The 17270-nt window shown below is 38.4% G+C and overlaps 2 protein-coding genes across 4 annotated transcripts in view; one reads left to right on the top strand and one right to left on the bottom strand.

Moving 5' to 3' along the window:
• LOC122573241 (peroxidasin-like) overlaps positions 1 to 16642 on the top strand; it is a 342454-nt gene extending 325812 nt beyond the window's left edge. For 2 of the 3 annotated variants that reach the window (XM_043739338.1, XM_043739339.1), the window contains one exon: positions 6055 to 15604. In XM_043739338.1, the coding sequence (XP_043595273.1) occupies positions 6055 to 6158 (104 nt within the window). In that variant the 3' untranslated portion in view covers positions 6159 to 15604. Of the gene's footprint in view, positions 1 to 6054; positions 15605 to 16574 lie in introns of those variants that run through there. The other variant, XR_006318689.1, reaches the window with a different exon arrangement.
• Positions 1945 to 16584, bottom strand: LOC122573242. The gene is made up of 3 exons (XM_043739340.1): positions 16388 to 16584; positions 3874 to 4062; positions 1945 to 2575 (listed from the first exon to the last, which is right to left on the bottom strand). The coding sequence occupies exons 1-3, from the start codon at positions 16423 to 16425 to the stop codon at positions 2446 to 2448; spliced, it is 357 nt and encodes a 118-aa protein (XP_043595275.1). The 5' UTR covers positions 16426 to 16584; the 3' UTR covers positions 1945 to 2445.
• Positions 16643 to 17270: the final 628 nt, after the last annotated feature.

Here is a 17270-nt window from a genome sequence, read left to right on the forward strand (position 1 = left end):
AATGAAATAATATGAAGTAATCATAAAGTTCATTATTACAAAAATTGCCGAAAATGTTGCCCATTCTGCCGAACACATAGTTCTGCTCTTCTAATTAAATTTCTACGAACACTTTCTAACGTATTCGATTGTTTTAAAGTATAAAAGGCTACGATAATCTTTTCTTTCGTCCGTACCGAGCGAAAATTCAAAGTCGATTTTCTCGAAAACAAAGCCTCGAACGAAAAATTTTTATTCTATATTTTCGACTTCTTTTTTCGCGTAGAATCACCCCCTTTCCGCTTGTACCACCAGTTACCAACCACCCTGTATAAAAAAGTATAAAATAATAATTAGTAGCATAAAGTTTAACACGTTCATACTTGCATCTACATAAAAGGAAAAGAAAAAGAAAAGAAATACGGTGAGAAAACAGCCCCCATTCGAGATCATTATTTCTACGTTAAATTCAAGTCTCGGCAGCCGATTTTTTTTTTTTTTTTTTCTAACAAGAAGAAACGAAACAAAAGGGAAACCGAGGAACGAAGGCGAGGCTTGAATTCTAATTGCAGGCCGGTTGTTTCTTTTTTGACGTTGCAAATAAAATGTGTGACTAGCCAGTGGCGGGAAAGAACGAACGATAGTTTCACGAAGGTTTGCAACCGCGATTTAGGACGTTCATCGTCTTTATTTTAACGATGCTCGTCACCGTGGCGCGTCACGCCGGGTTGAATTTAATTCGCGGCAATTTGTAATATTGACTGTGCAAATTATTTCCCCGGCCGTGACGAGGTTCTCCGCCGTGCTCAACAAGTTCAAGTGCCACTTCCGGAACCCGCCACGAGTGCCCCGGCTGCACTTCATGAAATATACAAGATTTTTCACAACGCCACGACCTTCGTGTTTTAGTGTCGGCAGAGCGTTTTAAACCTGCGTTTATTATAAATGGCCGCGAAACTTCGCCGCCCCACTGCGGAGGCTTAACGAGACACGTTAATATTTCCACTGTGTTTCCTTTCTTTTTTTTTCTTTTTTTTTCCTCAAATGTTTCCCTCGCCAATTTTCGTCTACATTCTTGGGAAATACAGGAACGCGCTTGTAAATATTTCTTGCGTTCTTTTAATTAATTAAAAAGATGTTTGTTATTCTGTTACACGGAAAAGGTGCAGCGTAAATTCTTACGTTCCGTTTCCAACAAAATTGAACAATCCATTCCGAAAACTTATCGCAATAAACCGGGCAACTCGTAGAAAGGAAACTGTATTTATACGTTTGCATTTATGAAACAAATTGCGTAATAAAAAATGTAGACGCCTTCATAATGGACATAAAACAACGTAATCGAAAATTGTACCACGTAACTCGACGCTAATTCCTCGTACATCTAATTTATACTTCGTTGTAATTTGTATCTAACTCTACGAAGGATATATTATCCGTACGATAGATATTTCGTTATTAAATATTCCAAGCTAACGTTTTATCTTTCTTTTTAATTCCGTTTGAAATTATTTGGCTCCTCTTTTAGCAAGACAGTTCTCGTTGAAAAATCGGCTAAAATAGAATTTACGAAGTGTATAACAAGAGAGAGGAATCGAATTTCTAGAGTTCGTTTATGCACCGATTACCCAATCTCTGTGCCATCCACGACTGCGATAGAATCCTGGGATCTGTAGACAAACGAGGCTCCACCTTTCCAGCTCAACTTCTCAACAGTACTCTAGAAGTGCTCGTATTCTTTTACCAGAATATTCGACAAGAGTGCCATCCTCGGGAAAAGACTGAAATCGGTTTTCTCGGAAACGTGCTCGATCGTTGTTCAACCAGTGAAATAGACTCGTATTCGGACGATGATGCTCAAGACGATTATATAATCAATTAAATAAATTAAATAATCATTTCCAATCGCTCATAAAAATTTGCATCCACATTTTATAAAGAAACGATCTCTTTTCTAATAAAGCAAAACAAAAAATGTAAATTTCCATAACGATACGTATTTTATGTTTCGACGCGTATGACGATAATGAAGTCCTCAGTTCATTTGGTACATTACAACACGTTAATTTTGCAGTAGAATGTTGTAGCATTTTATTTCAATAAAATTTCACTTCTATACAGTGTACGAACAATTTTGTAAGCGACTACCTATGCCAATAGGAAATTATTCCTCTTCTATGTCAAAGTCTTTTACTCTCAAAGACAACAAATGTTCGTATGCTTTTTATAAACTTGTAAGCTTTTGTTATATAAATCGAGGATGATTTGGACAAGATGAAAGAGGTACCTTATCATTGAAAACAAATTTACCTTCATCTCGTACACAGAAATCCGTCTGATCAGTGATTTGCACGGACAAAGATAACGAAAACCAATAATTTTCGCTTCGTGAATCATCATGAATCTTCACTTTCGATCAACTTGTATATTAGGCTTCTTTCGCCGTGCCATTTAGGTTCTTCCATTTTAATCAGTGGATCCAGTTCCGTAAGAAAATCTGCCACGCGAGAATAAATCGATCTCTTTATAGCAGTTAGGAAAATAGGTTCGTTTCCTTGGTCGTGAATGAACGGTTCCGTCCAAGATACGCTGCTCCCTGAAAATCAGAGAGAGCCAATTAACGAAACGAAGATCCGGTGCTAATCGCGAGACTCGGCTGACTAGAATCGAACGTAAACAGGGCTGTAAATTTTTTCAACTGCGTCACCGTTTAATTGAATATCGAAAACGATTCGAGGAGTTTTCTGCTCTGAAACCAGTTTCGATATGAAGAGGCTGTCGCGCTGAATCAGCTTGTAGACGTTTGAAACTTGGGTTCTCGATAGAAAAAATAAGTATTGTTCGTTTAAAATTTACGCAATTATTATGAAAAATTTAACGCGCACTTTATCGATATCGTGAATCTTAATTTATGGTAATTTACGATGAATGAAGAAGGAAATTGTACGATGTTCGCAAATAATATCCACTTGAATCACGAAAGATATATCGATGAAAAACTGAATACTTAAATCTTAGGAGCAGAATTAAATGAATGTTGACGTGGCAGACTGTACTTGGTAGAGTAGCGGATAAAAGCGAAAAGAAAGCGTGTGCTCGTATTTACTGTCTATCCAACTATAATTTAGACTATCGAAATTAATTCTACGCTATGATCAGTTTGTGCTTCATTGAGCCGATCGTTAAGCCTCCAAGCTCGGTCCTGCAAACGTTGCAGCAGTACAATATAGGAACACTGTTTTGCTTTACGGCGATCTGATTGCAATTTCGTGGCTGTGAATTTCACTTGAAGATTGTTTCGTCGATATCCATAGAGGATAACGCTACGAGGCGTAACATCGCGTTTAACGTTAAGTAGAATTTCATGAAAGTAATACACATGGAAACACGAGCGAGCTAATTTTTCAATAAAAATTGAATTTTGAGAAATTCAATTATATTAATAACTTGTCCCGTTGACAGAGAAAATACCACTGATACGTTTCATTTTATTTTTCTAATGTATATGGGATGGAAGTTATATTTTCTCGGACTGAATTCCGTTAATAAGAGAAATTCTTCCGTTTCCATCGTCCTCTGCAAGAATCTAGCACACGCTAATTCCAATGCCCTGATTTCCGGTAAAATCCGGCGATGACACGTTTATCGAGCGATTCTCCGCTGGCTTTCAAATGAGATTTCTCCGCGAATTTGCTCCCGATGTTCCACGTTAATTTCAATCGCGTCGCCTTACATGTAATTAAACGAGGAAATCGAATTAAGAGTTCTTAAGCCGGCGGAGGGCAGATCAGAGATTAGCGAAAAATCAAGAACCGTACATTAATCCGGTCTAAGTCGAGGCTTCACGATATTTTTCCATCCCTCTGTTCCTCATCGTCGTCCATCGTTTCTCACCTCATATTTTTCCATCCCTTCGCGCTACATTCCCTGTTCCATTTCTCTTTCCTCATTTCCTTAATTGCTGATCCCTGCACGATTTTTTCGACCGGAATTCCGCATTCTTTTTCCCTGAACCGTGATAAACCCAGATACTGAAGAATCCTCCTGAGACTGTAGAATATCGATTTCACGGCTTTCGCTGAGCTGAAATCATTAAAAAAGTTTGCGCCATGTATTGCAAAATAATCTCTATATGGAGATTCCAACCGTTTCGATGAAAGTGTTGATGAAAATACGGATCCCTATAAACGTTCACAGCCTAGTTATATATCTTTCGTTTATGTTTAACGTCAATGGCATTCTTTTTCCTAAAGTTATTTATCTATGATACGTTCTTAATTTTATCGATTATGGGAACTCTCTGTTAATTCCAATGAGTACGATTTTCGTTGAAACTTGAAACAAGATTCACAACAATACGGTGTATTATTCACGCGTGTGTTAGAAATTTGTCTCGTAAACTACGATCACAATCGGAACAAATCATTCTATTATCGAATGTCGATGATATTTTTGCCCGATAAAACCCATGTTCTACGAAGAATAGTTCAATTTATTGAACAACGTATACCTGTTTGAAGTGTTAGTCGATATGTGATTAAATGCTAGCCTTTTTTATATTTGTAACGTCGTTTATTCTACCAGCTTTTTCAATGTCACTTCTCTATACTATCAGCAGCGCGCAGTTGAATTTTTATCGATACATAGATTTATTTTCTGCGAGGATTTTTAACAATGCGATTGCAATTGATACGGCTTCGTAAAGCGAAACATTTCAAAACCTGTTTGATCTTCCATTTCAGGCACGTTACAGCAATTTAAAAGCGAAAACATAGCTGGCGAAAAGCTGTTTCAGAGATTAAGCGGATTCTACACAGAATCCTACATTTCCTAAACTTTTAAAACGGTCACTTAAATCTAAATATATCTGCAATCGTACAAACGAAAGAGAAAGCCAGTCGAAATATACCGTTTCAAATTATTGCGAATTTATACTGCAATATAAAAACTTTCTTCTATGGCTTGAAAACCAGTAACTGTTGAGAATTGTGCATCTTAATCGTCGAAATAACAGTGAAGAAACACCAAGGTTACACTTAGAATTCATATTAAAGTAGTTTTAGATTTATTTAACACGTTGACTGCCATGGGGAGTCACCGGTGACCGGCGCTCGATTTGGCTATAGCGCCGCGGGGGCCACCGGTGACCAGCGACGCAGCGAATATTAAAAGTACATAGAACGATTGTTTGAAAAAAGGACAATCGTAATAATTGTCTACAACGCCGATAAAATTGATCCAAATCGGTGATCGAGATTCAGATCGTTGAACTCCAAATTCAGTTGGGATTCGTGTATTCCGGGAATATGTCAGATGGATTCCGTGAATACACTGGGTAGATTCCGAGAATATACCAATTGGATTCTCTTCACCCCAGGCTAGCGGCTACCTTCGATACCCTGTTTGTCCAAATCGTATAGATCTATCTATATGACACGAGACTCGTGTTTTATACAGCGTATATTATTGTTATCGAATTTAATATTTAATATTTACCGACCTAGAGGTAACACGTGTCTGATGTATTCTTATTCTTATGATATTTATACAACATTGGTATCTCTCTTTTTCCTCCATTTGTCTATCTGTGTCACGTTGCTTTCTGATATCGCCGTTGCACGATCTGCTCTGCTTTTCTGCTGCTTCGTGAGTGTCGTATTCTTGTTTCACGGAGATTAAATCGATTTCCGGTGATCCTGCGTGTTGCCGGTGCCTTTCGTGCTTGGCAAATGTTGTGTTCTCGGTGCTTCGTACCACGAGGGAGTCGCTTCTTTATCCCTCAGCTTATACCGTATTCCACACTCTCTTCGTTCCTTTTACATTTCAGAACGTACCGGCGTTTTTATCTATTTGCAGCTTTCTGCATCTACATTGTCGAGTAACACGTATATAACGCAACGGTTAGCGCACGTATAACATGTTTCACGTATTTTTATAGTGGATAATTAAATCGATAGTTTGACGATTGAGATCGTATGAAATGTTTCGACAGAAAATTCCTAGAATTAATTTCATTCGTTTTATTTGACACGTACTACGACGATCGAAGTAATCGAAATATCGCATATGTTTCAGGCGAGAATCCGGCAGCCATGCAGCACGGTGGTTGCGCGAATCTTCAGGCGACGTCGTTCGTTCTCATCGTCATCACGATGCTATTCCCGTCGCTTTTCAGGTGACCGTGATGTCCTAATCACTCTCTGGGCCTGCAGTTCGAATGGTGCTAACTCCCTTCATTCTCGCGTCAAATGGAACGCGAGAAAATTCCGAAGAATCCGAAGTAATTGTCTTTCCCGGCCCATATGTCGAGCTTTGCAAGGAACGGACGCACTTTCGCATTCGAAATCGATTTTTACACCGAAAACCGATAAGCACCAACCGGCCGAATCAATTCCGACTCGTGATACGAAGAAAGAAGACAGTAAGAAATCAGCAAAAACTTTCTCCACGGTATACGCAAATTACTATAAGACAGAGAGAGAGAGGGAGAAAGAGAGAGAAACGTTTGTGCTGAAACCACTGTTTTACACGAGATGTCGTCAAAGGATCCGATTGTTCGACAAAGGACTTTCCTCCCCCTTTCGTTTCGTTTCTTTTTCAATACATCGAACTGCATAGATGGAAACGCGAAATTTCCCCGTGACAGACAACGAAGTTATCCCCTTTATCGTGAACATTCGTCGATCCTGTTTACCGAGCTCAAGGTTCGCGCATCTCGTCTACCATATCGTACGTGAATTTCCACGAATATTTTTGCGTATGGCGGTTCGAGCGGCTCGCTTTGAACGCTGCACGATACCAAGAGAGGATTCTCCACTGCCTTTTACTCGGTCGATCTCTTGGTTCGCGTGTAAAAATTGGAAACGTACCCTTGTGGGTTCATACCGCGCACGAACATTATCAAAACGAAATAAAGACAAATCGAACGTGAATTATCGTGATTTGAAATTCGTTCAAGCAGATTAACATATCAATCTTTTTCTCAGAACGAAAATCGCGACTCTTCTCGTTCCTTCCGACGAATAATTCTATTAAAAAAAAAAAAAAAAAAAAAAGAAGAAAAGAAACTGATTTGACTTGTCGCAGCTGAAACGCCGGGAATCGAACAGAGTTTATTTCTTTGAAACTGAAAAAGTTTTGGGAATAAATAGCGACCTAGAATTGTTTATCCGAATGGAGCACGCGTGGTACACGAACCGTGCCGAAAACAGACGAGTACGCGTAACACTTTTTATCGCTGTCATTCTAGTTTTATCGAATGTAATTGCATGTTTCGGTCTTTTTAATCCTCGACACGGCATCGTTGCATTAGCATATTTGCTTTTCAAGCGTTTTGTTTTCTTTGGTGTTTCTTATTCGACACGGTGATAACTTTTATCCCGTGAAATATACAATGTCGAATGAAAATAAAATATATTCCAACGTAAGTTATCGCGATAGTTTATGATCCGCTGATAACAATTAAGGGGTTACAGGAATCGAAGTGTTTTACAAAGAAATTTATATTTAAATACGCTTCGATTTTATCCAAAAGCTGATGAATTTTCTTACTTTACCAACGATCAATTTAACTATCAAACTATTGAACTATTAAAGTTTGATTAAGTTTGACGAGTGAATCCGCGTTTGAAGCCTTTGTGGTTCACGCGTTGAACAGTTTCACAAAGAGAATATTTTCTTCAACTGTGTCGGAAACTCTGTCGAATTTTTTCCAACTTGGCAAAGCAACGCCGCCCGACTAACGTCGAAATGAAATTAGAAACGCGTCTTGTCAAGATATGTACCGAGTTGCGAGAAACATCGTTTCCCGATTATTTGCAAAAATCTCCAGTCGATAATTCTGAATCTCATCCGAATATTTTATACAAATTTCATCCATTGAAACAGTCAAAATCAAACGTGATGCTTCTGAGGTGATTTTCATATTTAAAGCACATGCATATTCCTCGTACACGTTCTACGTTCACGCGTGAAAATAAAGGGAATAGAGTCGGTCGATTGAACAATTTACGCAGCTCGCCTGTTCCATTTTGCAGGGGTTTCGCGCGAGCGAAATGCACAACGGCGGATTTGGCAAAAAGAAACGCGAACGAGAGACGCAAACATTACGGCGATGTGTCGCGCAAGTTGAAGCGTGAAATAATAGTTGGGCCGCGGGCTCTTGAAATTATTACACGATATAAAATACTCGTTTCTACGCGGCGCCAGAAGCGTTGTTCAACCGGCCAGACAATGACCGTTCATAAAATTTCGAATCACTCGCTTAGCCTCCTCTGTGTTTATTGCGCGCGACTATGCAAATTTGCTTTCACTTCGCTCCGCCGCTACAAATTTAACACTTTGATTACCAGACCGTTGCCAGGACAATCATTTTTGCATCGGTCACTGGGCCCCACCACCGACTGGTTAAATGCGCTTGTATAAACGCCGGATATACGCGATCGATCTGTCCAATTCACGTCCGCCCACTCTATGACGTACAACCGCGCGTATTAATCGCTTTTCTCGCACATCGCCGATACCTTTTATTTTTTTATCCTTTTCTTTCCTACTTTTTTAGTTTCATGCACGCTTCTTCGATGAACCTGGCGGGAAAAGGGTTGGCGCGAGTCGTCGACCCTTCGTCGGCGATTACGAAAACCGACCATGAGATTTTTACGTCGATTAATGGGGAATCGCGAAGAACGATCGATTCCCATTACTTTCGATTTGTTTGCGACGCGACAAGTTCGATCTTATCGCGTCTTTTATTCTTTCTAACTCGGTCTTTTGTTTTTTAAAATTATTTTTCCACAAATTGCGCAGCTCACACGAAACTGTACATCGAATCGGACGATGTTTTTTACCACCTTTTTTGCCTTCTTTTTTTTTTTAAACAATACAACACGCTTCGCGCTGGCTCAAATATTTTTCCACGCAAAGCTAAACCGATATACCCGTACAAACGCAAAGAGGAAGTTTTAATTCTGCGCTGTGTTCTACACACATCGACTGTCCCTCTTTCGGAAACGATCCAATCGAGAACGATAAAGTTCGAATAACAATGAGCCTCCTCTGTTGAAAAATTACGATTCCTTCAATTACATACAGCATCCCTTTGTGTGCAGATCCAGCGTGCGGGCTTTCAATCAACTAAACAAAACGCCGACACCGGTGAAAAGCAAATAAAGAGCACGTCACGTCGTATTAAAAAATAGTAATATCGGCTTTTTGGTTTTCGATTCGTATCCTCTGTTTCTATGTACTCTGCCCTTCGCTATCTAACAGCTCGGATATTTCGGTCAATTTATATTAAACGATACGTTATTAGCAGATTGTACATCAAAATTATTTAGTTTCAAATTATATTTAATTTATTCTATACTAATATTTTTCCGTTCATCGACTCTTCGATATTCTACTACACACGGGCTGTTGCGGTAATCACGAAGAATAAAATTATCAGAAATTTTTCTATCTATAATTTCATACATCAAAAACAAACATATGATACTTATGAACGTTGGTGTACAAGATGCGCTATGTTTCTTTCGCAAAATGGTACTAGTATATTTTAGAAATAAAAATAAGAAACATAGGTAGCCTGAAATCAAACGAAACTCCGATACGTTCTTACTTTTACCTATGTCTATCGTGATTTTCTAATAAAACATTGACGCGCCATCTTTTTCTTATTTTTACCATTTCGCGTGCAGAGTCTTCCGTGATTTTTCTAACGCGTTTTGTCTTCTTCCTCGAACGATGAAAGCCGCATATGCTATAAGTAACACAACACGCGAAGCAAAGGAAAATCCAATACGTTGTTGCATTGATCGAAACTTCCTAACCAAAGCCACATTTGCGCACCATCTTTTTCTTATTTTTATCACTTTGCGCGTAAAAGACACGAAACGGAGTAGTGTACAATATGTAATACTGTGTTCCTTTGGGAAAACAATTTCGAACGCATGGAAATCCTGTCTGCATTTCCGCGCGTCTCTGTTGCCTCTGTTCGCCGAATTCCTGTAAGCGAAAGTTGACCGCGTAATTTCATTTTGCGCCATTGAGGTTCGATCCCCACTTGAATCCGCGCGATTTGAGACGCATAACCAACGGGATCGATGGTAACGTGACCAGAGGTCGATCACGAAATCGAAATCACCGAGAGATTCGACCCGAAGTGGTTAAACGGATCGTGACAATGATGTCGGGTCACTTCCGTGTAAATCAGCGTTTGCTGCTGCTGAATATTGCAACCTTCTGCCTGAATAATACAATGATTTATCGAGAGCATTGTTACACGGCCAGGTGAAAAGTACGTGGCAACCCGCACAAAAGTCACACTCGCGTAACCGATATCTGCGATAAATTGAATTATCATCTGGAACGTGTCGCGCCTCTTTTTTACCCTCCACTTCTTCTTCTTTGCTCTTAAAATCGTTTTACACTCGATCGTGTCCTTTTGTATCGTTAAGAAATTTTTAAGGAATCCTTGCCAATGTATATCGTTTTTTAAGTACAACAGGATTTGTTGCGAATTGTCGACTAAAGAGCAACCGGTCAGGTCAAACCGATCGGTCGATATCGCGTACCTCGAATGAATTAACGCTCAAGGTGGAGGAGGTTTAATAGATCGAGTGTTAGATTAATCTAGAATTGTATTTGCACTTGTATAAAAGTAACGTTTGATGTTATGAACACGGCGGTGATAGGATCTTGTTGGGAGTGAAGTTTTCACCCGCACGGCACGATGTCCGATGATGAACCGTCTTTCTACGTTGCTGATTCTCCTTACCAGCCGTTGGGTTTCGTCCGTCCATCGTGCCCTTCCGGCTGGTTCTTTCCCGAGATTTTTTACCTGACCTCGGAGTCGTTAGGTTTACAGCTCGGCGAGGACATGTAATTCGGAATTGCAATGATTTATCGAGACGCTGACTCAAAATTCCGAACAGGATTAAACGTACGAACATTGTTTGAGGTACCAGGTTGTGTTCATAATTTTCGTACAATCTGTTGAATTTGTAATTGAATGACGGAATACCTAACATCGTCATATGTTGCACGTTATACTCGTAAGTCGATTCTATCGTTAATGTCATGTATCATTTTTATCGTTAATCAAATCAAAATATTTATTGCTCGCTGAAAAGATAAACATCTTCCACTGGAAAAATCCAATCACTGGACGAGATTCGAAAGAAAAATCATACTGCAATCTAAATGGTCGAAGACGGGATTCTCGAAAAACAAATTACCGTTTTATCGATGAAATTTCTTACTCGCATGCACGAATATTCTTTTACGCGCTTACGAAGCAGCGATTCCAATTCTTTATAAAGGGAAAATAATGGTAATCCGTTTGTCTGCTCGGACTTTTTCGCTCCCTGGTTCTTCCACTGCTCTGCCGTCGAGCTCCCCCTCATTTATCGTTTCGTATCCATATGATATCTTGTTTGCCTCTCCACTATCCTCCAGGCTTTTTCTCGGCAATGGCCCAGTCTCCCGCCGGAATCGTCATCCATTTCTATTTCTTCAAGAGCGTACCTCTGTCGCCCGTTGGAATTCGTAAAAAGAAGCATTTGCGAATTAATGGTAAACACTCGGTGGTTCGGTTTCCATCGTGAGAAAACGTTTTCCCGGCAAATTCGACTGGGGAAACAGCTTCGAAAGGGAATCGTCCGCTGCGTTTCCTCTCGATTCGCCCATCTTGTATCAATTAGAGCGTCGAGTTTTCGAGCTATTCGCAGTTAAGTGAGAAGAATTGGAGAGCTGCTACGATAAATAATACGTTCGTTTTAATGGAATTATTTTGATCGTTCGTTAAATATTGTAGATTTTCTGTACTTCGAAAAAAGAAGAATTCTGAAGAACTGGATTCTTCGTCTTGTTGAATCCTCTTTACTTATTCTTTATTCCCTCCTTGTTCTCTTCATTTATATATTCATATTGTTACCGTTACCATGTTTTGTACGTTTCATGTATTTAAAAGAATTTCATTCACTTATGGAATTTTTAGAAGATGGAATTGATTGTTGAAAAATGTAAAACTTGTAAGACGTTGTTTTGGACTTCTGCGAAGTATCTGTATCTCATTTATAATGTAAAATGTTTTACATTTTCGAGCAGAGTTTTATTCATTGGAATCTTCGTAAGATGGAATTGAAAATTTAAAACGTGTAAGACGTCCCTTTTACATTTTTCTGCAATTCTATCTCGCTGTTACGATAAAATAGTAATAGTTTGTTACGTATTGTAAAATTTCAAATATATTTCGAAATAATCGAACCTTTCTACTTAATGGTAGAACGTCGAGAAAAGCAAAATGTGAAATTATTTAGTGGCTTTTATATTGGAAGACTAAAAAAACACATAAGATTCTTTGCAATTTTTTTAAATATAATGCCACCATAATTGGGTCTAAATTGGAACTGAAAGCGTTCCACGGAAGCCAAGGCTTGCTTTAAAGGGGCATAAAGCTTTCATTGTGCGCACTGTCGTTTCTACGGTCTCCACAATTCATCAAAGTCGAATGGATCTATTTTAAATTGAAAATGAGAAGTATATCGGGAATTACGTTTTCATTTAACCGCGTATATTTTCCCATTATTGTTTCAGTAAATGATTTAACTTCTTATTATTCTGAATTAAACTTCGTCTCACCGTATAACTTGTTATGCGTTACTTTTTATGCCATTTTTATACCCATCAATTTTTAAAGCATATCGCACAAGTTTAACAACTATATTACCTTTTTAGTTCTATTTAGAAACTGTCGAGCACTGAATATAATATCGCTATTACTATTTCGTGTTTGCTGGAACATTTAGTATAATATTTGTTTGGTATAATATTCGTTGATCGTTAGAACGATGGCTACCGTGGACATTTTTCGCATCGTTTCACTCGACAACTGCTAAACTCTATAACGAAACTACGTATAGAAGGAATTTCAGTAATCGAAATGAACGCCAGTCATGAATGTAATAGAATTTGTTTGATGGAATTTTCATTGGTTTGGACACAATTTCCTGTCTTACTGAAACATGACAAACACATAGAATCGAAGAAATATTTCTGAACGAGTTACGGTTGACATTATAACCGAGCAGAGATCTTTAAAAACGAACAATATAGGCATTGTTAAATAACGATATCAAATGAGAATATAATGCAGATGAATACCGTTCGCCTTCTTTTAAAAGGACGATTTGCAATTAATTTCGTTTTAATTAAAAATTTGTTAAAATTCGCATTTCATATGTTTATGCGTGAAATTCGGCTCTCTCGGGGCTTTAAATATTAATTAAGTAAAACTTCAACAGCGAAACCTACTTAATCGAATTTTGATTTTAACTGGAATTTTGTTCGTTTATTATCTTCCACAGCGTAAGCTGTATTTTCTCTTATATGTCTATTCGGTAGATCGGCGAAAAACGGGGATCGTTTAACGCATTGAACGCGGAAGACGATTTCCTATTTCCTTGCGCACGATCCCTGGATAAGTAGACACGTGTTATAGAAAAATAGATTTCCTCCTCCTCCGATAAGCAGGGACCTCCGTCGATTTTGTATACCGCATTGAATATGCGAAGAATATTAATTAAACGATTCGTGGATCGTCGAAGGTGTATACATTTAAGACTAAATACTTCTGTTCCATCAAACAATTCAGCATCGTTGAAAATTCAATGTCGAAAAATTGCTGAATTATAACTTCGATATGAAACAAAGTGAGATTTGTTAATAAGTGAATCGCGATTTTCTTTTATGCGAAACAAGCATTTTTTATATCGTGTGATATCGAAAATTAGTTTTTTGCTAGAGACAGATTAAATCTGCACCGATTTTCATAGAAATTTCACGAACTTGACAAACACGCTCGTACGACCGGCAGTTTCGTAGCGATCGAAATATCGCAAGATACGAACGAACAATCGATCGAGCATTAAATTGATTCCACTCGGCGACGTATAATGTAACACGATCATCACGTAACGTACGATAAATACAATCGATTTTCCAAGTACATAATCGATGGAAGGATCGAATGTTTCACCGGCTCTCAAGCAAGCTCAGAGAGTAGCAATTAAAAATAAAACACCTGAAAATCACAAGAAACGAGAGAATGGAATCTTTCGACGATAATGTCGTTAATTACGAAATTATTGTAAAATTTTCATTCACGTTGCTTTTTCCCTTCGATAGAAAATGTTGCATCATTAATCGTTAAAATTTGCACTCTGCAATATTCCCATTGTTTCCCATCCTTGATACGTCACAATATCGTTTGAAACTGGGTGAAAAGTTCGATTCTTGCACCGAATCATACGTTACAAATTTGTACGAAGGAAGGATGAATAAATCCTGCTTTCAAAATCATGGAAACATTCCTAATGGATCTTTAATCTTCGTTCGATCGAACGAGTATTAACGATGAAATTTTCACGGCCGCGTCCTGCGCGATATGCAAATAACGGCAACGCCATTCGCGAGTGAGTAAGAACATTTTCGTGTGCATGCGTGTGTACGGTCTTTGTATGTGTGCGTCCCCGCGTATGTATCTTCGAGTACGAGTACACGAGCTATTCGGAACGCATTTGATAAGAAACGAAAAAGGAGAATAAAAAGAAAAACGTAAGTAAGATAAAGTAACGTAAGAGAAAAAAAAACAAAGTATTACGAAGTTAGAGAAAGTAAGTCACACGGGACTTTATCCCGATCGGAGATTGAAAAATCGTGCGCAGAAGGGGAAAAGTCGTCGTTATGCCATTAGATACGCACAGTGAAGCTTGATATTTGATGAGTCGACAGATGCTTGTGAATTTTTATAATTTAGAATTTTTAACGAATGTTCGTTCTGTATACTTTAGCTACTAACGTGTACTTGTAAATTGAACTTAAATCTGCGAAGAGATCGATGCGACCTAATAAGACGATATTTAATCAACGCAGAGATCTTAGTGCCATCGATTGTATATAATTATAATCGATTGTAAAAGATTAATTTTCTTGCATTTGTATCGCACAAATTTTTATTTTTGTCCCATTTGAAGCTATTTGTTAACTATCAAAGCTTCGAGCCATTTATTGCATTAATAGTTTAATAATTGCATTGAAGATAAATAAGGTATAAAGCAAACCAGTGATACTCGATTGACGCAATTTTTCTACCTGTGTTTCAGACGTACGTGGTATAAAGAATAAAGCAAAAGCTATAGAATCTATTGTTTTCGTGTGTAAAATAAAACGACGATTTTTCCCGATGTAACAACACAAAGTGTCTATTTCGATCTTCGATCGGGATTCCGTTTGTCAGAGTGCATGTGTGTAAAAATCGAAGAAGATTCGTGTAAAGTCTTCGGCTCGATATACTTGCTCATCGCTAATCACGTCTCATCATCCATAGTAATATATCCACGATACGGTAACGATAAAGTAAATAAGAAGACATGTCTATAAGCATCTGTAAGCTATTGGTACTATTAATGGTCGTTAACGCGGTTAGGGTGGCGCAGACACGTTGTAGGGAAATTCCATTTTCGTGGGATGGGAGAAAGGACGAAAGCGGAAAAGGAAACGATAGAAAATTAATTTAACGTCGATATTCGCTGTTCACTATTTGTAAGATTCGACAAGGTAAATACAATAAAATTCATAGTACCTAATCGATCCTGTACTTTATTTCAATTCACCCTAATCTGTTATAATTTCAAATTTAATAATTGTTCAATAATTAATAATAATTTGTCATGACAGAGACACGATAAATTGGACACAGGAAATGTAGCTAGCAGGTGGCGAACGATTATAGAAGATGAGAGAAAATACGTTGTTAATTAATTGCTGACAAATAGATTTTTATCTTCAGTTGATATACACACTGAAAACATTCGCGTTGCTTATGAGATTGCCCGATAAAAACCTATTTGAATTGTTGAATAATTACGCAACGATATAATCTACGAGTGAAGCGACATTTATCAAGAGTTCTGTCAAACTTTTTGCATAAAGAATTACTTTGGAAAATTATTTAAAAAGCAGTCGCGTTATTTATGGCATCGCCCGATAAAAACCTCTTCTGATTGCTGTAAAATTTAAACGGACGAGATAATCCCCGAAAGGAACGATACATATTAAGAGTTCGTCTCCAAATTTCTTATACAGAGAATTATTCTGGGAAATTACCTACAAGCCTTTGGTAATTAAAGTACCCGTTTCCAAATATCACACGCAACCAAGGTGTCACGCGATATTTATATTTCGTGTTCCAAGGTACAATTATCAAACATAGGAAATTTTATTCATTCCGAAGAGGTTCGTTCTGCAAATAATTATGATCGAACGTGCTCATTACGGCGTGCCATTGAAGCAATCGCGAGATATTAATTTAACGCGTGACCCGATGCTTCATTCCTAATATTTCTATCACCTCACGTACGCTTTGAACCCATTTTCTTTCTCCGCCATCGTGCCGGCGTAATTTGGTCGATCGAAGAGCCGGAAAACTCGATAGGCTCGCACATTCGCGAGATCCTCTTCCCCGTGAGCCTATGTCCTGGTCCACTTGACACGAAATGTTACGATACTACACGCTTAACGATGAATTTATTCTGAAGCAGGTCTTCGTCACAGCAGCATCCACGGTCTCAGGAAGAAGAAGAAAGGAATCAGGTCAACACTGCAATAAATCGGCATACGCACGCGCGGTCGTGAGAGTTTTCTCATTTCCATAACTTAGCATGCGGCGCGGTTATGTAGCCGAGACCTCAAGGAGGCCTTTCAGGCCTCGCCGCTGTCGCATTCATATTCGACCGGTGGAAACGCAGTTAATTTTTCAGAGTCATCGTCCCGGCTAAGGAAATTACACGATCAAAAAGCACGGAATGCGTCTTAATTAAACGCGCCGTCTCGAAAATGGGATCTCTGGCCATCCACCAGGACAACGCACGATGCAGAAATAAAAGCGTAACAAGTGAACGTACATTCGGATACAACGAAATATACGGACAGAAGTTCGTCACTTCCGATACGTCAACGAAAATTGTTCTCTATAATGTTATTTAATACTTTGACTGCCACGTTGGAGCGCTTGAACTTCTTACAATTGTAACAATTGAATGAAAATTGGGGCATTTTGAATATAGCCGATAAATAGAAGGTACTTTGAAATAAAAAGTGAAATGAACGATTAAACATTTTTATTAGAACATCGATAAAAAAAATGAGGACAAATCTTGCATCTAACGGTGCACTGTATTTGCATCCACCTCTTTGAGGGGTAATCTACGAATATTATTATAAACACAGCTTAG

Source organism: Bombus pyrosoma, linkage group LG11 (genome assembly GCF_014825855.1).
Source record: "Bombus pyrosoma isolate SC7728 linkage group LG11, ASM1482585v1, whole genome shotgun sequence".
Taxonomy (NCBI): domain Eukaryota; kingdom Metazoa; phylum Arthropoda; class Insecta; order Hymenoptera; family Apidae; genus Bombus; species Bombus pyrosoma.

What these genes read in the sequence shown, in the direction of transcription:
- LOC122573242 (XM_043739340.1), bottom strand. Translation starts at nt 16,425, where the DNA reads ATGGCGGAGAAAGAAAATGGGTTCAAAGCGTACGTGAG. An exon ending in GGGTTCAAAGCGTACGTGAG is followed by an intron (nt 4,063 to 16,387) that starts GTGATAGAAATA and finishes TAATGATTTCAG; the next exon opens with CTCAGCGAAAGCCGTGAAAT. An exon ending in AAGGGATGGAAAAATATGAG is followed by an intron (nt 2,576 to 3,873) that starts GTGAGAAACGAT and finishes TCTGATTTTCAG; the next exon opens with GGAGCAGCGTATCTTGGACG.